This window comes from Lutjanus erythropterus, chromosome 12 (genome assembly GCF_056507025.1).
Source record: "Lutjanus erythropterus isolate fLutEry1 chromosome 12, fLutEry1.hap2, whole genome shotgun sequence".
NCBI classification, from domain to species: domain Eukaryota; kingdom Metazoa; phylum Chordata; class Actinopteri; order Lutjaniformes; family Lutjanidae; genus Lutjanus; species Lutjanus erythropterus.
In genome coordinates this window covers 5,249,166-5,276,982 of record NC_139328.1, presented here as the reverse complement: position 1 = coordinate 5,276,982, position 27,817 = coordinate 5,249,166, and the positions used below count along the sequence as shown (strand labels likewise).

Below are 27,817 nucleotides of genomic sequence, written 5' to 3'. Positions count from 1 at the left end.
CTTCACCAGAGCACCGGATGTTGTGGGGAGAGTGTAATCAGATTTCCTTGTATATCTTGTGCTGGTTGCTCCATCTCTGCCACTTAAAACTAGCCCTTGCGGTTTGTCTCAGCAATGGAAATCTTTTGACAGACGTCTAACTTGACTACAGTAAAACTTATTTGTTTTAACCAAACAGATGTAAACCTTTTCTGACTCTGTTTTAGACAGTGTACTTGAAGGAAGTGGTATTTTGAGATAAACACACTCAAATGGTGAGACCCTAACACACAGGAAAAAAATGCAGTTTCACAACGCCCTTTGTTACATGCTGGGAAGGCACGTCTCGAACTTAAAAATACCCCTGGCGTGTTTGGGTGGTGGTTATGACTCAGTATAATTCCTTTTTAATGTTGGATATCCTGAGATTTTGAGACCATATTTAGAAATGTAAATAAAAGAGTAATGATGACAGATCTGGATGTTTGTATGGGCTGCTGTTACAGTTTGGCTCACTAAGAAATATTTCTTTAGGCAAAGTATGTGGTCACACGCCGCAGACCGATGAGGGAAGAGGGGGAAATTATGTCATACAGCGCAGGCGCCCTGAAACAGCTGTCAAAATCCAGCAGAGGGGGCTAGAAGATTTCTCTTCAACAAGTTTGAAACTTTCTTGCCTGTGCCCCCTACAGAGCATATTTTCTAGGAAAACATTCTCATGGAACAGCCTTTGGCACAGAAAACACAAATGTCAGTGTTTTGAACCAGATTGAGAGCCTCGGTAGAGGGACAGCATGCTGTCTAAAGTGTGACGCTTGGCGAAGATTTGTTAAACTCCCTTGTGATGTGTCCTTGATATCCTCACACCGGCTGTAATGTAAAGTTTTGCTATGGAACTGGTGTTTTTTGTCTTTTTAATTATAGACATTGTCAGTTTAGTCTTAGGCAGACAGAGGAATGTCCACTCCATTCCCAAAAACAGTCATGTGCAACGCTGATCTTAGGTAGAAGGATTATGCTAACAGTTGGCAACATGATGATTCAGGATGGCGTGTTGAAGCCAGGACCGCGGCTCTGGTGTTGACCCATCGATTCACACCACTCTACTGCCAGCTATCAGCAGCTGACTCTTCTTGTACTGTTGTCATCAGGAATATTTATCAAGCTTGTTTCAGAGAAGTATATCATGTGTAGCACTTCCTAAATGCTCTGAAAACTTCAAATGGCTCTGCCACTTTTGAAAACGGGCATTTTTGCACTGAAGTTGCTGCAGCGTATTGCCTACAGAGGATCGGGTAATATTTCTGTGAAGCAGTTGGAGCAATGGAAACAAACATTGTGCTGCAAAATAAAAAAAAAATCAGCCTGTGAGAGAATGCTCTCTTCCTGGGTGTTGTTCCTTTCTTTTCACTGTTCTCTAGTGTTTCTCCTACTGTGAGAAGAAGTGGGATTCCAAATTTCCCTTGTCTTCTGTGCCAGGTGCTGGTTATGCAAGCATCGATTTTTCTACCTGTAAAAAGTATTCTGTTAACATGGAGTTCTGTTTTACCATGCCAGAATAGTGTGAACTTAAAAAGACTTAATCAGATAGAAGAATTCAGCATTGTTATTGTCTGAATGAGCTCTAAAAGTGTCTGATAAGTCTTTGCTACTTCATAGTGAAATTTGTAGGTCTTTCAGTAAGAAACTGGTGCAATGTTGCTCAGATAGTTCAGATTATTTGAAGCGGGGTTGCATGAGGTACTTTGTACTCCATAATCAGTGTATAAGCTATAAGATGGCAGTCGGGACGCCCTCAGTTTGAAGAAACAGCAAATGTACTTGTGTAGAACACTGAAGATCCTGGTCTATCCCGCTTCTCAATCAGTTTGTGTTTTGTGTTATTGTGTGGCTGTAAATCTGCACTAATCTTTTACAATGACACTTTAATAAAATATAGATTCACAATGACACAAACAAACTAACTGATCGATACGGTGTTTAGACCAACAGCTACATTGTTCTGTAAGGTTACTACTTTAACTGTTTTTGCCAGAGAAGTCTGGTGGATTTGGAGAGAGTGGTATTTGACGTTTCTTGTCAGAAAAGGCTGCCTCACAGGCAGGTAAAGTGGTGAAGATATTCTAAATGTAGTGCACACTTAAACTGACTTGGTGGTGATATGTTTCGCTCCTGAACCTGTCCACAGCACAGTACTGTATGTTCACATTACCGGTGACACAGCTACAAAACAGCCAAATGTGGTTGGCTGCAGTTCAGTTTTTATTTTCAGTGCATCATGCAGGACTTGCAGCGACAGTTAGCGGACATCAGTTTCTTCATGTCGCCAGCTTTCTTTGAAAGTTGCTTGCAGCCTGATCCTTTGCTGCCACTGATCTGAACATACCAGTACTCCTCTCTGCTTCTCCAAATTTGGGGCTTGCAAACTGCCATCTGCTGTACTTAATGCTCTGACTATGGAGAAATACCTCATGCAACCCCATTTTTAATAATACTAACTATCCCATGCTTGTTCCTGGTCCCATGAACATCTAGCAGGCTCACAGTCAAAGTGTCGTGTCCCATCTACTGTGCACGAATATCAAAATTTCTGTCTGTATTTTTGAACTTGATGTTGCTCTGCCCTTCTGTCTAAATAAACAGTTGGCTATGACGTGAACTGTTGCAGTTTGTCCACATTGTGGTTGTTGTGGCAAACAGCCCTGACATAAATAAGTCCAAATTTAGCTGTAAATATATACTGTAGATTATATAGTTTGTGTAGGTGATTTCTCACACTGTGTGTTCAGTAGCACAAAGCAAAAGCAGAGGAAGTCAGAATGCCATAGATAGCATGGGTAGATATTGGCTCTGCATTACCGTGGCGGCAGATGTTTGGCTTAAAGATGATGAGAGGGGAAAGATGAGCATGTTGACTGTCTCTGTCGCCCTCCGACCCGGTCAGCTAAGCTGATAATGCTGTCTCACTTGAGAGGATCAGATCCGGGTAATCGCTCTTCCTGATTCTTGACTTACAGTGTGTTACAGAGTCAATGCTTGAGGGATAAATGAAACATACAGAGGCTTACGTCTTGCTCATCATATACATCATCAAGCGCATCTCTGTAGTTATTCTGTACCTTTTATTTTCTAACATGCATTAATTTCTTGCTAGCGTTAGTGTATACTTATTTAAAGGACTCATGTCTGATTTCTTGCAGCAGAAAACACAGGTTTGAAATGCACTGGGATGTAAAATCCATGTGAAATATCTGCATACTTGCCATTGAACATCTGTGAAAAAATGAAAATAATGAGCTGTATCTAATAGAGAATGAGGGCCTGTGTGTGTGATTCCATGCCCTGTCATGTTGTTCTTCTTTAGTCTGTTTTATTTGTTTGTCTAAAATTGTTTAAGTAATCATGCCTGTCACCAATCATATTGGTCTTGAATTCTGTTCCTGTTTTTTCTTTCATTATTTCTTTTTTAGTTGGCTTTTTGTTTGTTTTTCAAACAATGGCAGCATTTCCTGTGGCCATTTGCTTTGCATCTCATGACTCAGCCTGGCTAGCTACCACAGAGTCTCATTTTCGGAGCAGGTTCGTGTGACCATTGTCATTCCTCTGTCAGCTGGGGTGGTTGTTTGACTCTTGTAAGGTTGGAGTGATGAGGGGCCCCTGTCCACTTTATCTGCGTCCTTTCACCAATAGAGTCAACAATAGAGCCTTTTTTTTCCACCTTATGTAGTTCTCTGTACTGTACTCTGTAGCGGCTCCAGTAATGCTCTTGGTTAATGTGGTCAAGAATTACTGTCACTGACACACAAGGGCCTGTTAGCTGCCACTTATATCTCTGGCTGTTTTTTTTTTCTGTCTCATTCAACTCTGACACCATAATTAAAGCCTGTACAGTGATGATTAAATACATTCACACAGCCCGCTGAACTGCAAAAACAGGTTGTTTTTGTCTGCAGCTGTAGAAGTAATGCAACCATGTGTACCTGTTAGGGTTTTTGAATCTGATACCTTGACTTTGATAACTTTTTTATGAAATCCATTTAAAGAAAAATAAATTTACATTACACATTATGGTACAGTTTCTTCCTTTTAAAGAAGGAAGACGTGGAAGCAGCTGGTGAAACTGGACTAAAATGAAAAAACTGGTGGATTTTCTATACTGTATTGAAGAAGAGGGTACTGTGGGAAAAAAGTGGAATACTGGGCAGTTCCAGCATGCATCTGTGATGTGGAGCCTGATGTTAGCCAGTTCATAAGAAAATTCTTAAAGGCTCACTGGTGCTGGTGAGATTTGGGCCTTAAGCATTGAAATTTATTACAATATGACCAGGCGTTTTTCAATACTTGTTTGAGTCAAATTACAGAACAGCTGTTGTCATTGATCTGCATTCATGTTGTTAGACAACTGTGTGAGTATAAAACTTTGTGAGCATAAAACAAGGATTTAATCCACTTCCCCAGTGCAGCAGGGCAGAAATTATTGTCGGCCTTGTTTAGTGGGTAGTATTTACGAGGTGCAATTGAATCACCATTTTGGACAACTGAATTGTTTTGTTTTGAGAATAGTAATCATGCTTACCAGTTAATGGCTGCAGTGAGTTTTACACAAGATCCGCTCACTGGACCTTTTCTGGAACTTTTAGTCTTATATGGTGGCTTTCATCAGCAGATGGAGTTTGCTCAGTTTTCATGGAAATGTTTTTCGGGTTGAGATTTTTCACTCATTCTTTTTACATTCTGCTGCAGTGTGGATAGTAGGGTCGGGCCATGTACAGTATTAAAGTTGTTTGAACAGCCACCGTCAGCCCAACAACTAGCAGCTACTGATATATGGATGCAAATGTGTGTCCAGAGTTTCAACTCGGAGACATGTAAGAGTGGCAAGTCTTATGTTATATGCAATAAATAAACAAAATAAACTCAAAGTGTCAAGAAAGGAAATATTCTACTGTACACCTTATTCCTTATACCTTTTTCCTGAACATTAATGAGCTTAATTTTCTTGTTAAACTCATTTCATTCAAACTCAACAGAAAAACAAAATGAAACTCCTCCTGCACCTTGTCCAACTCCTTTTACACACAGATCCCACAACATCACTTTTTCCTGGCTGTTTAGTGGTTTGAGTCCCTCGGTGTAACGAGGATGTTCCAAATAGATTGACCAACACTTGTCTGAGACTTGTCATCTTCAACTTTTGTCAAAAGTTGTGGTGTATAATGAAGTTCAACAGCCATCTATCTTTTAAATTCAGAGCCTCCCAACAGCACAGTCACTTTCAAAGGTTCTCTGTGCTGATAGTAACAGGGACATCACCTCGGGGTGTTAAATCACACTTGAAATTAACACCCGCAGGGTGAGAAAAAAAAATGTGTTCCACCAGCCAAGCTGCTAACATGGCAGCAGTAACCAACAGGCAACAACATTTAACCCTGTTGATTTCACCCCTAAACTGCTTTTCTAAAATAAAACGCCAAAATTGATCATGAAAATATTGTTATGAGATAAATCCAGGTGTTCGCTAATAATGATTCTCTGTGTATATCTTTCAAATCGAAGAATGTTTTTACTATAAAGATACATGATCTTTCGGAGAGCAATTTCCCGTTCCCCTGTCATTTTCAGCGCTCACTTATCAGTAATGTCAGCAGTTGCTCAGGAGGGTTCTCTAAATATTCCCCAGCTTAGTTTTCAACATCAGGGATCGCCTTCTCTTGTCTCAGAGCTGAAGGAGTCATACGCCTATACAGTTTCAGCTGGAACAGGCTTTTGAGTTTTATTAATTTGGGAATTAGATCTGCCAGAAGCCCTCACATGGAGATGCGGAGCCGGAGTCATGCTTGCAGCCTGTTATGAAAGAACACATTTTTGGACAGCCATTTACATTTGAAGGATTTTCTTTTTGTCACAAGGAGCACTTGTTGTTCCTGTTCTGTACTTTTTATCGTGCTTAATCGTCGACATTTGAATGAAATGGCGCGGCAGCTGTCCTATGATTATTTGTGACATTATGACATTTTTCATTTTTCTTTCTCTTAAACCTGTGTGTTTTTTTTTTGCTTGAAGCCAACTTTCTTTTTAATTATAGGTCCACTGTTGTTTTAATCTATTTAGTAAAACAAATTAGAATGATTAATCTGAAATGGGAAGTGCAATGGAAATGTGCGGCAGATGCCAAAATCTTAACATAATAAACACGGCTTGAGGCACTTTCAGAGTACGTCACAGTCATTTGCTGTGGGTTCGTCAAAGCTGTTAACACGTCTCTTTACAGAAACGGTGAGAATCTTTCACGTTGCTCTGTCAGTCTGTAATAAAACAGACTATAAGCAATAAGTCATTCTCCTAGATTTTTTTTTACTGTTCTCTATGAATGGACCTGTTGTAATGGTAGATAAACATTGAAGGATCAGTGTTAAAGCTTTGATGTTTTGTTTCTTTCTGTCCCTGTCTGGCTTTTGTGTGCATCTGTTTTTGTGCGTAGCCACGGTCTGTGTTTTTGCTGCAGATGTGCTGATGTTGATAACATACTTTAACATACGTATTCTGAGTGCATTGGATTTGGTTAATAGTTGTATGGTTAATAGTTGCTTCCACAGCTCTACACTGATGATCTTTTTTCAGTGTCTTAACCCCCTTTTGTTTTCAGAGGGTGATGCAGAAGAGACAACTGTAGGCCTGACTAAAGTGGCTGAAGTGAAAAGAATTCCAGGTAGAGGCACTGAGCCCAATTTTTTGGGTGACTGTAAAACTATTGTGAAGCGGATGATTTTAAACTGGGCTGTTGAGTTTTGTTGTTTTTTTTTTTTTTTTTTTTTTTTTAAGGAATAGAAATCGCTGCTAACTCAACAATGAAAGCTTTCAATAATACCACTTTCATCTACCTATCATCATTTTTTTTATGTTTTATTACCAAAAATGTTTGTGCTCATTCACTCATTACGTCCTTGTGGGTAACTTTCAATATACCGCTGCCATAATAACCACAAAAACACAATGGGGGCTTTTCTGCACTCAATTTTCCACTTCATTGGTCTTTCCGTCTTTGAATAAAGATTGAGACTCAGAATTATAATTCAACCTACTGGGATTAAAGCTATTAACCACCTCCTCCTCCTCCTCCTCCTCCTCCTCCTCCTCCTCCTCCTCCTCCTCTTTTTACACTGTATTGTCTGACATTTGCAGTTGGCTTTATTTTCAAGTCCAATGCTGCCATAACAGACTGACCTCAACGGTGCTAACTGACCATTTTGTGTTTCAGAGTTGGAAACGGACGTCACCGTGGGACGAATAGTAGGCTCAGGTACATCTGCAGCCCCACCAACCGAACCCGCACCCATCCTTGTTGTACCTCCGCTGTTTGAAAGAAAATGACAGAACCTTTTCTTAAAACCCTGCAATACTTCAGCAGCCGCATTACAGCCGGGCTGCTGAGAACCTTTACCAAAAAATAGCCAGACAACTTTGCCAACCAGATGTGTTACTACTATGGAGAGAAAGTCGAGGTTCCCAAAGTGTAGTAAACAAAAATATAAATGCAAATTACATTTTTATCACATTTTTCAGGCTTCTTAAAATACTTTAATAGTTTTAGTCTTTTTAACCACTTGTCCAGTCAGGCAAGTGAGTTGCCATATTTACTTGCCATCATGCCAGCATGGCATTTTACGTGTCCCAGGCAAGCTGACAGTTCTTATATTTGCGCCCTGGGTTAATTTTGTTTACAAAATTGTTAAAATCTGTGTTAGTGAGCACCTCTCCTTAACCAAGATAATCCACCCACCTGCCAGGTGTGGCATATAGAGATCCCGATTTAACACTGGGGTTATTGCTGAGTATTATTGGGAATTTTTTTCCCAATAACCTTCCCTACTTTGCCTCCAGTTCTGAGGAGCGATTGGTTAGGGTAAGAGTATCAGGGTAGGCCAATAGTGGCAGAGTAGGGCAGGTCATGACTTTGCCCTCCTGGAAGAAAAAGCCCTATGTGAAATAGCCCTAGTTTAGTGCAGGTTTCAAGCTCAAACTGTACATTTTAGTGTGTCCTTTTATTGCAACCAGTCCGCAGCACACCTGTGAAATAATCATGCTGTTTAATCAGCATCTCTGTTTGCCACTTCTGTCAGGTTGTTGGATTATCTTGACAAAAGAGAAGTGCTCGGATTTTAACAAATTTGTGAAAGAAATAAACCTTTAAAAAGTCTTAGATCTTTTACTTCAACTTTGGAAAGTTGCGAGCAGAACCAAAAGTGTTGCATTTATATTTTTGTTCAGTTTAAGTTGTTACAGTAATAAAATACTAAATTTGGTACCCATGACAACAAGTGAGGAGTTAAAACATCTGCTCAGCCATCGTCCTCCACATGAAACCGTGGCGTGATGCAACACTGCCCTCTGTTGTCTTGGCTCAGTAACAAGTGGTTGGCAAGTGAAGCAGTCTGCAGGAGTTTTGGTGCATCTTACTGTGAGGTTCTCACAGACCAACATATTTTTTTACTGGTAGGACCCTGCTGCTTTAATTTCTCCCAAGCTGTTGCCTCGACTCGGCCCTCTGGCTGCTTTATGCTTCTCAACAGAAACTCACACACACATGCACACTCACTCACTCACTCATCTTGGCTGCTATGGCAAATTACCCATCCTCCAGGGCAGTGCTTGGATCCTTCCCTTAACCGGCCGTCACGCATTCCCATTGTCCTTTTTCTTTATCTTTCTCCTCCAGCTTCTCTGTGAAGACAAGATCCGCAACCACAGGAGTAATACCACGCTCTTCCTACTTTCAACTAATGCTCTGTCATGCTAGATGGCTATTTTGCAGACAGAAATTAATGTAATATGTTAAGTGTTTTATAGCATCATTATAAAATACAAGAGTGCAGTAGATACTCAAATGACACCATTCAGAATAAAGTTCTCATTTCTCCATATCCTAGTTTTTTGTGCTTCTGTCTTCTACTTCAACGCTTCACCAGGCACCTATCGGCTGCCTCTTTGGTTGTCCATAGGTGATCTCTAACTTCTTTTCTAACTTTATTTTAAACTCAACAGATTGTTTTGGCTGGCTTCTCCCTAACCTCGCTTGTTTGTCACAAATCCTTAATTCTAATGCTCATATTCTTTTACATTTGCCATATTGTTTTCCCTGTGACGGATGCACAGGTTGTTCACAACTACAGCTAATGAGCTGTTAGTTGAAATTATGTAGCTTGGATGACCAGAGCTAATGATCCAACTATATAAACTTTCAGCCATGCTTTCTATTGATGTGCTTTTGTGACCTGCAGGGTAATGGATCATTTCCATCTCTGTTTTTTTTTTGTCTTTCTTCTCCAGTGTATGATAAGCAGGGCTTTCTGCTACAGCTGGACACAAAACTGTGAGTATATCTCTTTCTAGTAAACATCTCTGTCATTTAATGTAACACATTTAGCAATTCTCATTCATGTACAGCAGGGAATATTTTCAATTCGTAATATTTATAACAGCTGAATTCACAGTTAAACTCTGACTCCATTAGTTTAAATATGTTTTACAGCTTGTTCCACTGAACACTTACTCATACAGGTTCTGCTTGATCAATGGGGAAACGCAAAACATGAAAATGTAAACCTTCAGCCAATTAATCTCACTTGATATTTTTTTTTCAAATAAACATGTCTCATTGGAGACCTAACCAAATCCTGGTGACAAATGTGCACATTTAATTGGTGGCCTGAGTAATACATGAAGAGATTTGTGTGAACGGAGATGTAGTTGGTGTTTTCCCGTTTATTCCAGAGCGGCTGTGATTTGTCAGGGTGAGAACACGCTAACGTTTAGTCATTATGCAGCCGTCACTGTGTCAGCGTGTCTGTTGATTTGTGTATAATTCCCTGAATTGGTTTGACACTCTTGCTCTAAACTGCCACGATAAGGCCCTCTCTCCGGCCCTCCCATTACCGGGCAGGCAATAATCATATGCTGCCATCACCGCCCAGGCTCTCGCGGGGCACGTCTGTCCGCACTCTGTACACACACTGTAAGCACCATGTCAGCACGCACTTTAAAGTGGTTCTCACATGGCTTCAGTTTATCTCATCCAGCTCCTTGCATTATATGTACAGTCTCATTAATTACTCCATTAGATGACATGCATACGATAATGCAGTTCATCTTAAAGCTGGTAAGTAGTTTTGCTGCTGGCGGTCTGAGTGATTGAAAAGTGCCCCTAAGATTTCATTCTCACCAAATCACTTACTAGCTCGAGGACAAATAAAGGGATAGTTCAGATTATTTGAAGCAGGGTTGTATAAGGTACATATTGATATTCAGCAATATACTGCTGTGGACAGGGTCAGCAACAAAAAGTGTTTCAATCACTTAAAAAAAAGTCCACCTAAAAAAAATCAATATCAGTTCAAGTATACGCTTTACATTGCTGTCAGGCAGCTTTTTCTGATGTTATACAAGCCAATTATCACTCTCCAAACCAGCTAAACTCCATAAACATTTTTTAATTTTACCTCACAGAACACAGGAGTTGTTGATCTACTGCTGCCTCGATCTGTTGCTGTGTTATTGTGTGACTTTGGGGTTTTACAAGGTTAGTTCAGATTCACAGACGTCACACAGTTACACAAACGAATTGAAGCAGCTGTAGACCAACAACTCTGTCTTCTGTGAGGTGAAATTATTGATTCTGTATATGGAATTTGGTTGGTTTGGAGAGACTGATGGTTATGGCTTATATAACTGCAGTTTCCAGTCAGAAAAAGCTGCCTCATCACAATGTAAAGTGGTGGAAATATTCTAAATATAGCATACGCTTTAATTAAAACTGTTTTTTTTTTTTAAAGTGGCTAAAGTACCTTTTGTTACTGACACTGTCCACAGCAATTCATTGCTTATATTCTGTGCTGGTGTCCTTCTCTGCCTCTCCAAGCTAGGGGCGTGTCGACTGACAGCTACTGTAGCTGATGCACCGACTGTGAATAAGTACAAGCTGCAAGTGAACAGCGTTATAGCATACTGAAATAAGTTATAGTAGCATAGAAGAGGTTCAGATTGTGCACAAGCAGGCTGCAGTCAAGCCCCTTCTGCTGCCAACTTTTGATTTCATGCAGTGCTCAGACTTGGACCTCTCTCCCTTCTCCTTGTTTATTTGAACTAGATTCATGGCATACATCAGGTTATTAATGATCATGCTAGTAATCGGGAGGTTTCTAGTTTTAGCGCTGCCTGTGTGATTATTTGAACAAGGCCCCTCTGCTTTGTCATGCCCCCACACAAAGCGATACGCTGTTGATAAGATCTCCGACTTCCTAAGCAAACCTGTTTTTTTCCTTCTCCTATCTTTCAAGCAGATTGTTTGACAAGCTCAATTTTTGAGGGGTAGAAATGTGTCGGCATGATTGATAATCCGTTATCCTGATGTGTCTGATTAATCGCTTCCTTTGTTCTTTTACTGCACAGGCCACCAGAGTTGGCGTACAAGTATGGCAACCTCAGCGAAGGAGTGTGCAAGCCAGGATACGCAGCAGCCAAGATGACCACCATCTATCCTAAGTGAGAAGGATTGCTCTTTCTTTTACACATATTTTCACATAACATTGAGGAGATGCATTGGATGCCCGCAGACCTGCCTTTGAAACTGGCTTCAGAAACTTCACATGCAGAATTGGGAGCTTCACAAACAAATCATTTTAATTGGATGTCAGCGGGAGAAAAGCTAACACTGTTACTCGAGCATACCATGATGCATGATGTCACTCCTCAAGCCAGCTTGGCCTTAAGGGATTTGAGTCAGAAACAGAGAAGCCCCCACATTCCTGTTCAATCTTCTCCAGTCTCAATCATGCTTCTATCGCCTTCTCCCTGGCCACAAAACCCCGACTGTGTCCTTGTGATCCCCCTGTCTCACAAAAGAACCTTTGTCACCAGAGCACAAGGTCTCCCATCTTTCTCCTATCGCATCGCAGAGCCTTAGAGGCTTTCTCCATGAACGACACCAATCAACTTCCTGTCCTGACTCATCACGAGCTTCCTGCAACGCAGCCCACACAGTCCATACAATCGTCCACGGCCCTCTCTGATGTCACTGGCGCTTTTGATTTTTCTCTTTGCCTCCACTTGCCGCCTGTCTCAGCTCGATCTGTAGGGCATTGTCCCATCAGAATTCTTGGAGCTAAGCTAATGGAGGGGCAATTTACCGCATTGCTGAACAATACCCAGTGGCACTTCAGTGCAGTATTTGAACTAGTTATGGGCCAACTCCTTTCCAAAAATAAGTAATAAAACCAGATGCATCTGTTGCTTGAAGATGCACAATTATATGTTCATAGCTTTAGATGAAAAAAGACAGCACAGCAGTCCAACAACAAATTCCAGTACATTACAGATTTTTTTTTTATACACTCATGAAAAATGAAAAAAAACATATGGAGATGCTGATTAAACAGCATAATCATTGCACAGGTCTGCTTTGGATTGGTCATGAAAAATGCTACAGGCTACAGATGCTCTTTTTATCTGGGGGGGGCAAAGTTATGACTCACCCTACTCTGCTTCTGATTGGCTTACCCTGATATTTTTACCTTAACCCTAACCAATCGCTTCTCATGCCTAAACCTAACAAACACAACCCGTGGAGGCAACGAGTACTAGCCACTCAGAAGGAGAGTAGGCCAGGTCATGACTTTGCCCTCTTGGGGGAAAAAAAATGGTTTCTGCAGCCTTATGTGAAATAGCCATAGTTCGGTGCCTAATAAATGTCTTTTCTCATGATCAAACTGTGCATTTGATGCTGCATTTGAGACAATGTCGAAGGTCAGAATTTCCCAGCTGAACTTCCAACCTGAAAGCGTTCCAGGTGCACGACGCCAAAAGTAAACAAATAACACAGCTGACCGTGACAAATTGAAACCCTCAGCAGTGCGGCCTCCTGACACAGAGGAGGAAGAAATGATGGGTGAGGCAACAGACGGCATTATACATTTTATTTTACGGCACTTAATAACATCGGTGACACATTTTATCAGAAATGCAGAACAAGTTTGACTATATGATAGCTTGTATTATTTTAGGCTTCCATGGTTGCTGTCATTGATGTGATGTCAGACAACAATTTAGATGGATTTACTCCAAGTTCACAAGCAGGAACTCTGAGTGGCGTTCCATTGTACTTTTTCTAGACAGTGTGTGGACCATAGCATAAGAGTGGCCTTTTAGTTTGACCAGCCCAAGACACACCTGTGCAGTAATTGTGCTGTTAACTCAGCACCTCTCTCTGCTTGTTTGATATTCTTCCCCAATATTCTATTTAAAATGGAAACCCCTTAAAATAAGATGCTGTCAGAATGTGTAAAGGATCCAAAGCATGTGGCATAATCTGTATAGTATGTTGAATGAGCTGACAAACCATCACCAAGCAGCACCATCAGCTGTAAATTGCGGCACTGCTTAACAAGACAGACGAAGGCATTTTGTGGAGCTGCCCTCTACCTATCTGAGAGGCTACGTGTTAACAATGTCCTCCCTCGTAATGACTTCCTCTAATCAGCCGCACGTGTCGGATCAAAGTTCTGTACAACTCGGGACCCCCACCGGGAGCCCACTGATTACTACCACCTTCAACCCAGTCACACACAGGTCAATGAGCCCAGTTAATGCTGCACGTTTGTGGAAGTTTGTGTTTGTACACATGCGCATATGGTTGAACCTACACAGTCGTGCAGTGCGTGAGTTTGTATGTGATTTATTGTGTCCTGTCTGAAAGGGAGTCAGTTAACATCTTGTTTGTTAACCTGTGTGTTGTTTCTTAATCTTGGTCTGCTTTGTATGTTTACCAAGCAAAAACAGATCAATTTAAAAGTCCTTGTTAGCATTTTGGTTAAATATGTGTGGCCTGCAGCTTCAGCTGTTAGAGAAAACCTACTTAACCTCTGGCAGTGAGGTCCTGTGGCTCTCCCTCTAATCATCTCCTGCTTCCTCCATGTTTGCCTTCTCTGAAGCCCCTGCCCCACAGAATCCAATTTATTTTCCACACCTCCCCTCCACGCCGCTTTACCCAAAACTGTTTGTACTGGAGCCCTAAATCAAGTGTTGGCAGTGAACTTGAAGCGGCACGGTTATGAAAATATTTCCCATGAGAGATGGACCTAGCAAAGGAAATGAGCACAATGCATCCGTGCTCGTTGGCTGTTTTGGGTGCCCTCACTTTTTATTTAACAACAAGCAGCCCCCCTGTCTCTCTGCTTTGTCAGGATGTCAGTGACTGACTGTCGGTCAGGGCTCAGTGACTTGCAATGGTCTCGTGTTATTTATAGCCCCTTCTGGCCTCAGAAGTCTTGGGTTTAATGAATCTCCATTTGTTTTGGCAGGGCAGAAGTCTCTGAGTGTGTGTGTGTGTGTGTGTGTGCCCCTGTCAGGTGATGTGAGGAGGAGAGAGAGTCATACATAACTAGCTCTCCTTTCTCTCTCTCCCTTTGCTTTCATGCTTTAAAACTGGAGGATAATGAGGGTATCAGAGACCGATTGGGGTGCTTGGAAGAGGTTTAAGCTAACCGGAAGGCCTCCCAATAATGTCGGCCATGTTTGGTCATTGCGCCTCAGAGCTCCACATATTTCTTGTGAACCCATGGCAGTGTTATGGTTAGCTATCCAAGATTCCTGCTGAGAAACACGGCAGCCTGATGGTGCTTGTGTGTCCTGCTCTTGATTCCAGTTTAAAATGCCTTTGCCAGTTATTGCAGTCTGCCGGCTGTGGGAACCATAATTTACAGTTGGTGTAAAGATGCAATCGTTATGTCGCTGGTGGTCTGGTTTCTGGTAATGAGACAATGCAGCAATGTCTGTAACTGTCTCCTATCATAAACAAAATAATACACACCAGCTCAGTAGATCTCTCCAAGGCGCCTAGTATTGTCTTTTCTGTGTGTGTGTGTTCTGATTGATCATTTCGGTCTGACATGGAGCTCCATGCACCTTAACGTCTACCTCTCCTCTCGCGTCCGCCCAACCTGACAGCAGGTCATAAAAACACACATCCATCCTGAAGCAGCACTCAGGTCGCAGGCGTGACTAAGAGGAAATGGCTTCTTTTGATTTTAGGGCTGCAGTTAATCAAATGGAGACACACATACACACACTTATGCAGACACAGGATAAGGAAGAGGCGATGCTGGAAGGAGCGGTTATGGGGCATTAAAAACATTGGACACAGACATGTTTTTGATTATCAAACTGAATTTGTTTTTGTGTTTTTGAATATCAAACTCAATTTGTTTTTTTAATCTGGCAGGATAATTTGCTTTCTCTGCCATGGGCAAATGTAGACCTTGAGGCATATTTTAGGACACGTTCACTCCTAAAGGTCCGGTTCATGAATCGAACCAATGTGAGGAAGATGCGTTGTGTCAATTTGCCAATGGGTCCGGTTTGCATTTACAAAAGCAAAACTCTGATGATCCAGAAATTCTAAACACAAGTCATGTATTGTTATTGTTAAGTCATTGGTTAAACAGTTGCTGTGTAACAAGACAACAAATGGCCTAATTTCTACTTTGATATCATAACAAAGCAGGTATTAAATAATTTAATAATGCAGGTTTGTCGCTTGTCATTCCACAGTTTTGTTTCAGCCGTGCTACTGGTTCACCAGTCACCAAAACAGGAAGACCAGTGAAATGACACCTACAGTGGTGCCCTTGAACACCTGAGTGGTGTTCACACCAGAATAGAGTCATCCAGAGTTCACTTAACAGTGGTCTAAGACCACCAAATTACCGCTCTCCAGTCCACCTCAGAGTTCATGTCCAGCGTTCCCACAACCCGAATGAATCGCACCAAGGGGGTCAACGATCCAGGGGGCTGTACTACGAAGGATTTTCTATGTTAACTCAGGCTTTTTTCTTCAGGCTTTGACTGTGTTCACATGTAAAGGGGCGTCTAGGGCGTAATTTGACTGGACTGATCTTGTGACACCTACTCCTGTCAAGATCAGAGACGCCCAATTACAGACCCGTGGGCCTCCTTTGGCCCTTGCTGTCTTTGTTTTGGCCCGCCATGGCAAAAGTCTTTCCTTTTACATTTATGCTCCCAAAATGAAGCACATGTATGTTTTGTGTCAATCATCTCTGCAAATGAATAAAATCTCTGTTAAGCAGATGAAAGAATAGTGTTTAAATTATTTTGAAATGTAACTTTACATAACATCAGAACTTATGATTGGTCCACGGCTTCGTATCCAGAGTAATTTTGGGCCCTTTATAGGAAAGAATTTGGGCACCTCTGGTCAAGTTGTCATTATAACGTAGAGCTATGAAGAATATAAAAAATATATTACAGCAAAAAGCAACAGCATTACTACGAACAAGAAATGCTGGCAGAAAACTACTAATCAGCTTAATGCACTAATAATGTCTGCCATTTATTTCTAATGTGACAACTGCACATTAAACAATTAAACCTGATACAGCAAATTTAGCAAAGTGTCACATTGTCCCATAATGAAGGGTAGAGGAAGGATATGCATAAAATTTAAAGAAGAAAAGTGATGCAGAAGACGGCTTCGTTCAGTGACATCACTAATATACAGCTCAGGATGTTGCCATATATCTTCCCTGCTTCTGACCAGGTTATGAGTTCAGGATAAGTTACCATGGTGATCTAGCCAGGTTAAAAGAGAGCCACCTTCATGACATTGAACACTCTGGCTTTAGACCCAACATACCTCGCTATCCCATTAATCTCACTTCGTATTTCACCCCTCAGGGTTCATTTCAAGCGGACTAAACAAGGCTGGAGTAAACCTGCCCTGAGGCTCAGATCTCAGTCAATTTTCTGGATACTTATTTTATGGTGTGTTTTTCCTTAAACTGTTTCTCCTCTCACAGCGGAGAGAACAACTTCCTCCACTGTAACTCGGTTTGTAGAAACAGTCTTGCCCCAGATCATTTGAGGAAAAGCATTCTGGCACGAGTGTGCTGTCTCTGCAGATTAATCAAAACCGTGTGTCAGCTGTGATTTAGGCCTGGGTGGAGAGGTTATGTTGATGGGTTATGCACTGCAACCGCCTTCTGTGTGTCACCCCCCCCCCCCCCCACCCCCCCAGCCGCCTCTCAGTTTTTATTACCCTCTTAGTTTTCTAGCTACCTTGCTAATGTGTGTGCAGTCTTTGCTTGTTTTGGGCGGCTTTAGCAGAGGAGGCGGGGATGCTGTTAGGTTAATGACAGTGGAACAAGTGAATTCATTTATCTCTCTGTGGCTTACTGTCCCAGGTGGAGCAGGGATTATGGGAAGTCACAGGGTTGATCTATGGAGAGGAGAAAAGCTGAAGTCAGGAGAAATGCATGACAAAGTGAATAATTCTTAATTTTAGAATCAGTTACAGAAGTTGCAGTAGTTGTGGGTATTTATTGGCCACAGCTCGTATTGGCAGGGATGTAATTGTATATCACTCGGGTAGACACTCATTTTTGCCCCTTTTCCACTGCGGGCAGTGAAGACTTGTCGCTGTTGTGACTTCTGCGACTCTTTTGCCCATTTTCCATACACATGTGCTACTTGCCTTGACTCTGTTTGACTTTATGTGTCAGCCCAGCACAGCGGAGTTTGTGCAACTTGAAAGTTTGTATTTAACTGAAAGTACAAACAGCGACACAGGAGATAAACTAAGTTTCAAACTGCAGAGATTCAGTTAGAAGTTACAAAAGTATTGACAGCTCAACACAGACTTTTAAAAATGCATTTCTTTCTGATTTCCTGCATGTGAGGTGCACATCAAAAAAACAAAAGTAGAAAGGCAAAAGGGTCTACTGGTATTTGGAAAGGAGTCGATCTCCTATTTTAGCCAGGTTTAGCTGCATTTAAAAACCTTCATATATGTGTGGTAAACATTTCTTCCTTCTTCCACTCTTTCCTACGTCTCATTGCAGGTTTATGAAACCAGCACCAATGTTTCTTGATCGGAACTTCAAACGTCTAGCAAAAGTCAGCAATTACTTACCTCCATTTGGATTCAAAACACAAGGTAAGAATTGTTCACTCCATCAACCTACCTTCCATTAGCAATGTTTACTGTACATTTCTTGAATAATGTGTTCAAGGATGGTGTCCACAAAAAACAGTAACACTAGTAGGAACATTTCGGATCTGGTGTGTAGATGCTGTATGGGAGCTTGACAGCAGCTGGATGGTACAGCATATTATCTCAGAGGAATAAACTGTGATTGAGTTTGTTATCAAGCTCAGATTTGTGTTTCCAGTAATGTCCATTTGATTAACAGTTTCGTTATATGCTGCCAACATTACACTTTGTTTAAAAGAGGTGATGAAATGAAAAGCAAAGGCTGTCTTCCCTTATCAGGCACCTGTCAGATTCTTGTCTTTCTTGTATCTACTTGTGGCATCAATTATCAATTAACTTGTCAGACTGATCAACAGACTGACAGCTCGGTCAGACTACAGAGTAACTTGTCTCAAAGGAGATGCTGACAGTCTGTTTTTCCGTTTTTAAATAGTTGAAAACAGTCTTTCAGGCAGCGATTCAGAGGTATGAAACCAAGCTGGTTATTATGTCCTGCTTTTTTTAATCTCTTTTCATGATCAAGGTTTCGCTCTGATGGTTCAGCTGTGGGGAATGCCAGCGTTCTGCCACCTTGCTACTTTTCATCATCCGTCATTGTTGCAGGGCTGTTGATATTGGCAGAATATATTCTGCCTCAGGTCTGTTACTCTGCCTTGTCCTGAGTCAGGACAAAGTGAGATGGGTAATCCATCACAGTGTATATTTGGTCACCTTGCCAAAGTTATGCTATTATGAAACGGTAATGCGAGCAGGGACTGTTTTTGAAAACTCCTGCTGTTGGTTTATCCATGGGAGATGGAGATGTCAGAAGCAATTGCTAAACGGCAGCCTTTTTTTAAATGCAAGACATTACCTCATGTTTATCTCACATCCATGCTTATTGTTTGACTGTTGAGTAGGGATGGGTTCTTATAGCTAGCTACATTTGGGATCTGGTTTGCACTTGGCAAAATACCAAAATATCTTTAATCTCTGAAGTCAACAAATCTCTTATCAAGCCATTTATCTGTCCTCTGTTTTTTTTATTCGCAAAGACCAATGGAAAACATACAGGCGGCAGACTTCTCATTTTTAGAGGACTGTTGCTGGCTCCATTGGCCAACATCCCGAGCAAACGTTAAATTTGTAACAGTTCAAATGAAAAGTTCAGCTGCTCTCTGGTTAATGTGAGCCCTGAAGCTGTTGTTTCTGAGTAAAAAGACACATTGCTCTGTAACCCCACTTTATACAAGTGGACAGCGTGTGTGATGATCTCACCTCAATTTAAGAATCTCCCTGTTAAACTCTGAAATCATCAAATATATTTTAATGTAATCACCTAACAAGGGTTGGGCTGATGGACAAGACACGAGTTTTGCTCATGTAGGAGAGAAAATAAAAAGAAGCTCCGTTATGTTTCCATGTCCCGTTTATTATTTTCTCATTAAAACAGACCAGTTAGTCGAACCTAAAACGCTTGGTGTTTCTTTTCTGCAAGCAGCAAGTGCAAGGCAGGAACTGAATGAGGAGATGGAGTGCTGGTAGTGAAAAAGCCAGTGAAACAAAGAAATAAAACATTATTTGCTGATTTTTTCACAGCAGTTATATTGTATTGTTTTGTTTACCGCTATAGTGGTGCAGATGGATCACCCACTGATGATGTTTTCTTGCTTGACTTGCGTTGTAGCCTGTGATTCCGTAGGCGTGATCGTCATACAGTTTACATACATCAAACTTGATCTCACTCTCTGCAGGCATCATTAAAGCTGTAGTCATTTTAGCCATTAGCTTCCTGCAAATGTTGAAAGGTAAACCTATGAGATTCAATGAGGCATTCAAAAGGATTTGGACTCAATAAGTGGATTTGACACTGGATTTGAATTTGTTAAAAACCTTTTGAACCTCCGTTCTTTCTTCTGGGTTCTATTTTCAGACATCATTGCTTATTTAATAAATGTTTTTTGACAGCTGTCTCATACTGGTGTGTCCTTGAGCGCACCACCAAAACAAGTTCCTAAAACGGTCCCTGTTTGGAGCTGGAGGATATTTCAGAAAAGGAGGATTTGCGAATGGATGTGTTTTTATTTTTAAACATGGGGCTTGAAGGAAAGCCCATTCTCTGCATGACTGCATGCTTTATGGCAGCAAAATGCCACGAAACTAACCTGTTACGTGGCATATTAAACTGATTTTACCCCTGCCCAGTTTTCAGCCTCCAACTGTGGCTCAGCAAGTGTTATAACCTTCTGACCACGCTGAAACTAAATGAACCAAAACAAGAATAATACTTTTATTGTACCGTGCACATAAATCATCATATCTGAATATTTTCAGTTTTTTTATTTAGGCCCCTGTGTTTGTCATCATGGCAGCTCATAAGTGTGTGTGCATTTGTTTGCAAGATGAATTCTATCTTTGGACCAGGGAACTCTTCCAACGCTCCAACTTAAATGCCTCCACACACACTTATACTTGTTCCCTGACCTTAACACACACTCCAGCACTTCAGATATCAAACCAGCACACAGTGCCATGGGAACTGAAGAGATAACATTAACCTGGCTTCAGTGACATGCTCTGCCACATATTTTCCAATACTTACAAGAAGAAGGTATAGTGATTGTTACCTTTGTGCTCCGCTGTCATACGAACAACACACACACACACACACACACACACACACACACACACACACACACACACACACACACAAACGCACACACAAACGCACACACACGCCCCGTCTCAGTCGCTATCAAAAGAGCACTCTGTGCGAGTGTTACACCTGGTTTCTGTTTTCTCCACGGGCTGCTGTGGCAGCGGGGTTTCCCTTTTAGTGGTACTCATGTGGAGAGATGATACGTGTGGATGTTGAATAGAACGCCACAAAGGATTCCAAATTGGGAACATGGAGTGGTGGTGGTGGGCGGGAGTTTTATTTTTACTTTTCATTGTGCCAAGAGGTATCTTTGGCACACATCAACTATAGCCTGAGAACATTAAGTTGAAAAACCGCACTTGTGAGCACTGCAGGAGGCCGGTCAGCCACTGAACAGACAGCTGGAGTTACGTTATCCTGACACCTTTCTGCAGACTGAAATGAGCTTAGGTGTTTACAAGGGCTGTCCCGAATGCTTCAGAGCTTTGTTTGTTGCCATAGACTTTTCCCTACTGTCCACCAAGTTGTCGCCCATGCTGCAGGAGTTTGCCGCTCTGTGCCGAGCTCACATCTGTTAGTTCTCAGTTCTGTTAGAGATGCAGTTTTGTAGAAAACTTGAAGGATGTGCACCATATCATCAAGTGCAGCGTACACAAGATTGTAGCAGTTTAAGTATCTTTGCAACAAAGATTTTCAAATGATCCATACATATCACAGGACACACATTGCATGAAATGCCCAGAACTTCACAGTGCCTTTAAACCATCTATCACAGCCCTTAAAATTGTTGACTAAAGGGATTGAGCTAACAGAAGCTGACAGAGGCCTTCATACAATACTTCTTACTGGTATGTGTTGATGAGAGATGCTGCCAGGAACCGGCTTTTAATTTAGCCGAGCGCACATTGCACTAATGTTTAATTTAGTTTTGATTGTGAGTATAATCGCATTAAAATAATCAGAGTATGTTTTCCGTGAGCTCTGCCTCAGTCACATGATCAAACCTTGGATGTGAGAAGTAATGCACTGCTTCTTTGTCACTGCCTTCTTTGTGACATGAAAAAAGTGCACAAGTATATGAGAACATTCATAAAAAAAACGCAGCAAAACTTCTTTTATGGAGTAATCCGGAAGTGTAATTTGTAGTACTATGTGCAGCAAATGAATGATGTTGTTTCCTCACCAGGTAATTCAGAGGATTGGTAAATCACTGGGCCATTAGGGTTGCACTGTGGATGTATTTGTGTGCCAATAGCAAACTGGTGCCAAAGAGTTGAGCACACCTCAGTTTTTCAATCTACAACTCGGAAATTAAGACCTTTGTCTGTGCAGCTGTATTTTGGGATTGTTCAGTTATAAATATCTTTGATAGATTAGTCATTATAGCATGATAAATTATGATCTTTTTTTTCTTTTTTGAGTCAAAACCTACCAAAGTGCACGCCTAATAAGCACCACTCTCTCATCACATGATGCTTTCATATTGTTTAGACTACACTCTTCCCAACAGTGTGTCTGTGTTTATGTGTTGTGTGATGCTTCTGACCTTCTTCCATGTTACCAGCAAAGATTTTTGTCATTTCAAGAGTTCCATGTTGGACTAATGTCTGAACCCAGAGTCATTCGTCTTTGGCTCCACCACGAGACATACTTGGTTGAAATGTTTACCCCGGGTACTTATAACAATTAGCTTCCATGTCGTCCTCTGGAAGCGAGTCCTGCCCATTGTGATTTTTCACTTTTCACCCTCTTGGATCCAGGTGTGGTCCTCAGCCGTGTGTTTATGCTGCTCAGGGTGATGCTTGACGCCAGACATCGACACCACATCCAAACAATGGGCTGTTGCTCTGCTCGCCTCTCCTCAGCAGGTTAATCATTAGGATCGTTAGCCAGGGTGAATGGGGCTGTAATACGTCTCACAAACTGCTTTGAGGCCCCAGTCTAAACCCTCTTGTTCTTACTCTCCCTGCGTCCCTTTACTCTCATCTTTGCTGTTTCTCTTGGCCCCCCTTTGTCCTATATGGTGATTATATTAAGTGGAGTAGAGAGGGCAATGAAAATACCTCTCATTTTTAATGATGTGACACTGAGCGACTTCCAAGAAGAAATGAGAATCCAGGAAAGACGATTAACTGCTATCATTAGCTGCAAAGATTAGTCGATTAATCAGTTAGCAGATTGAAATAAAATTAGTTGCCACCTATTTGATTTTGTAAAGATTTGCTTTGCCATTTCAGTAAATGAGGAGTCTTTCAGTTTTGGTCTGTTTGTTGGACAAAAGAAGCTGTTTGATGGTGGTATTCTGGGAAATAGTAATGCAAACTTTTCACAATTTTTTAACGTTTTATAGATTGAACGATCAATCGATTTAGGCCACATTTGACCAGAATCAGATGTTGTTGTGTTTAGCATTGGGAAAGCTGGCCAGAAAATACATTTATTTCTCCAATTCACTGGCTTTCTCGCTGCCAGCGCTCTCTCACCATATTCAGTCTCTACCTTGCTCTCTCCACCTGGATAACACAGGCTTTCAGAGATATTTCAGCCTGACTGTAGAGAGAGTCTGATTGCTGGCTTGTGATTGGCCACCGCAGCATGACATCGGGTTGCATTTCTGCTGCATTCTTATCTGAATGTGCCCTAATTATTGAAAATAATTTGCCGATTAATTGATAGTGAAGATAATCATTAGTTGCAGCTTAGGCCATCATAGTACTGTAGTTAAATCCAAATAGTCCTTCTATGGTGCTTCCTCATCACTACAAATGCAACTTGGATTAAAGATAGCAACAACTGTAATGGAATCTGCACATTTGAGTTGTTATGATAGGTGAATTACAAGTGTGCGAGGCCTAAAAATGGTCAGGAGAGTAAGAAATATATGTCACATCTAATGCTGGAAGCATGACTCGAGCAGAATGCCCCGTGGAACATGGCAGGAATGTGTGCTATGGCTAAACATCCCCGTTTCTCACCCTGCGATCAGAAGCGGTGCTAGCCACGCAGGGAGACGAGCTCAACTTCGCCCACTTAACAAGGAGAATGTGCTTGTTTGAAAACAGCATTCCTCTCTGAGTGCTTTTATGGGAGAGTTTCTGCATACACACACGCATACCATCCTGAACCCTGTATGTCCGCCTCTCCCAGATTCACTCCTCTCAGGAACACAACAGCTTTTTTCCCTCCGTGATCCCATCACTGCTATTCCTGAGGGCTGATTGGTCACTCCTTATCTGTGAGTGAATAAACGGAGAGAGGTGTTCTCTCCTCCAACTGTCTTAAGGACCACCTAGATTGCTATATCTGTGGTGGTATGTTGAAGTCCGTGGCAGCTTGTTAATCTTTTTAAAGGAGCAATCCCCTGTTTTTGGCCTCTCAAATATTTCATTTTCATTATTAGGGAACATCACCACCTCATCTGCAATGTTTAAACTGATGCGCCACTCCCCACAAGGAGTGAACGCTTAAAATGACTGGCCCTGATGATAGCGCTACATTTTTCTCTGTCAAATTATGAGATACAGTGTCTTTTGATGAAGAGAATTTGACACTAGTTTTGTGTATCCAGCCTCCCATTCATTGCCAAGAAAGCAATTATCCACCAGTGTATTTATACACAAACTGCTCTGGGCAGTAAAATTACCTACACAAGTATTTACATTCAGTACGCCCATGTAAGAAGTACATTATTAATATTGTGTACTGCAGTGCAGTAAAGATGTCAGCTTAATTGTCCTCTCACGGTGGTTATTTCCTCTTTTTTCCCTCTGCAGAGAGAATCATAGACAGCATTTTAACTACCACGAAAAATTACGGACTTGGAGAGGACTTGGACAGGTAATTGTTGCAGCTCGCAGGAAGTCCAGTTTTTGTCTGTCCATCAGTTCTGAATTTCACTAACTTCTGACCCTCCTGCCTTGCAGTCTCAGCTGTAAAAGATGCATCATCGTGGGCAACGGGGGCATCCTGTCCAACAAGTCTCTGGGCTCCCGTATAGACGACTACGATGTGGTAGTGAGGTAAGATGACGCCATGCAGTAAAATAAAATGAATGTGAGAACACTAACAGGATGAAAGCAATACTATTTGTGATATTTAATATGTCCTAATTTAAAGATGCAGTAATGGATCTGGAGAAAGATTATTGATTGTTGAGTCTAATTCCCAGGCTGTCAAATACTAATGCTTTGGTATTTGATGATAATGTCAATATGTGACGACCTGGGAATTAGACCCAACAATCTACTCTCTCTCCAGAATGACTCATAAATATTTAATGTGGGATTGTATGAGGTACTTAATGATAGTCAGCGTTTTACCAACAGTAGACGCCAGTCAGCAAAAATTGTATTTTAGCCACTTAGAAAGGTCTGAAACGTCTGCTGACCCTGTCCATAGCAGTTTAATGCTTAGCTTCCATGCTGGTTCTCCTCTTTGCTTCTCCAAACTGGGGGCGTCATCTACTGTAGCTAATACACCGACTATTGATGAGTATCTCATACAACCCCATGTTAAATAATCCAAACTACTACTTCTGTTATAACCTTTAAAGAAGACCTCATGAAGGTGTATACGCAGTAATTGATGAAGTGTTAATAAAAATGTTTAATTTGCTCTGGCAGGTTGAATGAAGCTCCAGTAGCTGGTTATGGTAAAGACGTAGGAACCAAAACCACCATGAGGATTACATATCCAGAGGGAGCGATCCAGAAGCCTGAAAACTATGAAAAAGACTCACTTTTTGTTTTTTCCGCTTTCAAACCGCTGGATTTCAAGTGGCTCAGACAGATGGTCTTCAAGGAGAAACTGGTAAGGACGCTTTTAAGTCATTGAGGAGTGAAAGTGAAACCAACCCTGAAAGGTCTAGGAACGGCGAGTCACAGCCGACATTTAAGAATAAAAGAAAATCCCAGCTTTAAAACTGCATGTCAGAAAGAGCAAAGGTATTTTATCAGGTTCACTTTCTCACTCACACCCTCAGAGAATTTCTGCTTCTCTTGGTGTCTAAATGAGTCTGAATGTCTGAGTTGTGTTTTGTTTAAGCAGAGCATAGCAGCGTAACCTCTGATCACATTCTGTACATTCCTTCCTGTGGAAACGTAAGCCGTTTTGGTAAAGGGGTTAAGCGAACATCATGAATCTCTGCTATATAAAGGGGATGTTTTAGATTGTTTGAATGCTCAGTGTGGAAAAGACAGTTGAGGAAAACCAAAGACGAGCACACAAGTTTATTTTTTTTCCTCCTTTCTCTCTCTTGAATCGTCTTCATGCTACATGGACATTATCTCATAGGTTATGTTGCTCCCTTCCTAACCTGTTCTCTCACATGTTCAGATGTACCAATAACTATGAATTAATTTACTAAATAACAAGTCTTTTGGGTGTCCTTGCCATGGTTAAAGGACAGGCTGTGAATTGGTTTCTTAATCACAAGGGTCAGACTGAGTGGCAGACCAGGCTTTCCTTTATCTTTTGAAGTATTACAGAAGGCTGTCATTTTTAACGGCTCTTGTGTCCTTTTGTAGTCCATTGTCACTGAAAAAGCTGTCATAAGCACTTTCATTTTGTTCTTGTTGAACAGTCTCTAGTATCTCTGAGATTATTTTTAGTCCTTTCAACTCAAAGAAAGTGGGAGCCCTCAGTAAATGCTCTTCATAGAGTCATTAAAATAGAAGTAGTCGTACTTTGAAGGATGTTTAAACCATTGACTGCAAATCTTGATTACTTACATCACTGCTGATCATTTTCCAAAGTATGGAGGGCTAAAGGTGGTTTTATTTCACTTTACATTACTATAATTTATTGTAAAATAACACAAAGGTAAGACATTACACATTTTGTTAATAATATGTAAGCTACTGTATTTAAGTTGTAGCAAACTGGTTAAACCATGCAGATACACTTGTACAGTCCTTTAAGGCACAAGCTGTACACACGCCAAATAGCTGAACTCCTTATTCTTTATGAGAGATGCTTCTGTCAAACCAGAACTGGGGAAACCTGCTTTGTTTTCCAGCACAGCTGTGTGACTTTGAGGGAGCAGCTGCCAGCTGGATTTTTTTTTTACAAGGTGACATTTGTCAATATAGTACAGTCATGAGTGAGGGAGGGGGGGATAAAAAAAATAAAGAGAAAAGGGCAATGCCTTTATAATACGGGATGGAAAGGTTATACAGTGGTAAGCTGAAACTAACTAATGGTGTGAATTTGGATTAAAGGTTGAGGAAATAGAGGAAAAGGATAAAGTGAAATGGGGTGAAGGGATAATAGCTGGGGAAAAGAAAATGAGCAGTGGAAGGTAACGGTAAAGTGAAATGGAGGAAAATAGCTTGCTTGGCTGGCTGATGGCCCCTTCGGCCTCTGATAGGGCCCAGATTTTTCTGTTGTGTCAGAAGGAGAGGACAGTGGAAATGGCTGCCTGGGATAATTGATCTGGCCCCTGGCGTCCGATTCAGCCCCCCTTTGATCTGCTGAGGAAGGAAGAATGTTTCTCATGGGTTAAAAATTAGGGAACAAAAAAAAAATCTGTCTTTTGGTTGGAGCCTTGATGATAATATGGAAGAAGAGAACTGACAGATGTGCAAAGACCCATGTTTGACCTATGGATAATCTTTGAAAAAGATACGTCTGCAGTAGTTGCTTTACCATCATAAAGTCACTGGAATTTCTTTTGGATAAAGCATCATAAGCTCCATTCATACATATTCATACAGTTCATTAAGGCTGTGTATTGTTTAAAAAACGCACAGTTTAATAACAGTATCCTGAAACTTATATTGATACCAATAGAGGGCATCTTTTCTTGACACATGCTGGACCACATCAACACTTTTCATCTCCAGTGAGAGTTAACTGGGCCGGTGTCTGCTGGTTAATTTAGGCCGGAGCCTTTCTCACTGACTTCATTGTGCAAAAATGCTGATGCCATTTCCTAGGAAGGCTTGGCATCAAAACAAGAAAAGGTGTGCATGCTGATATTTTCATGTTGCGAAGAATCCTTCCTGGTGCCTGCGGGCTACTGTAGTGATAATTCTGTTGGAGCGCGCAGAGTATCTGCGTGACACGATGTCACCAGACATTACCCAGATTTTTTTGTCATTCTTTCTGTTATTGTGCCATTATATTACAGTTAAGTGCATATT

The 27,817-nt window shown here is 41.3% G+C and overlaps 1 protein-coding gene across 5 annotated transcripts in view; it reads left to right on the top strand.

Moving 5' to 3' along the window:
* st3gal3b (ST3 beta-galactoside alpha-2,3-sialyltransferase 3b) overlaps positions 1 to 27,817 on the top strand; it is a 62,265-nt gene that overhangs the window by 13,726 nt on the left and 20,722 nt on the right. For 3 of the 5 annotated variants that reach the window (XM_084731406.1, XM_084731407.1, XM_084731405.1), the window contains exons 3-10: positions 6,626 to 6,688; positions 7,238 to 7,279; positions 9,307 to 9,349; positions 11,425 to 11,517; positions 17,886 to 17,980; positions 24,449 to 24,512; positions 24,599 to 24,694; positions 25,298 to 25,484. In XM_084731406.1, the coding sequence (XP_084587532.1) occupies positions 6,626 to 6,688; positions 7,238 to 7,279; positions 9,307 to 9,349; positions 11,425 to 11,517; positions 17,886 to 17,980; positions 24,449 to 24,512; positions 24,599 to 24,694; positions 25,298 to 25,484 (683 nt within the window). The remainder of the gene's footprint in view (positions 1 to 6,625; positions 6,689 to 7,237; positions 7,280 to 9,306; positions 9,350 to 11,424; positions 11,518 to 17,885; positions 17,981 to 24,448; positions 24,513 to 24,598; positions 24,695 to 25,297; positions 25,485 to 27,817) is intronic. The other 2 variants (XM_084731408.1, XM_084731409.1) reach the window with 2 other exon arrangements.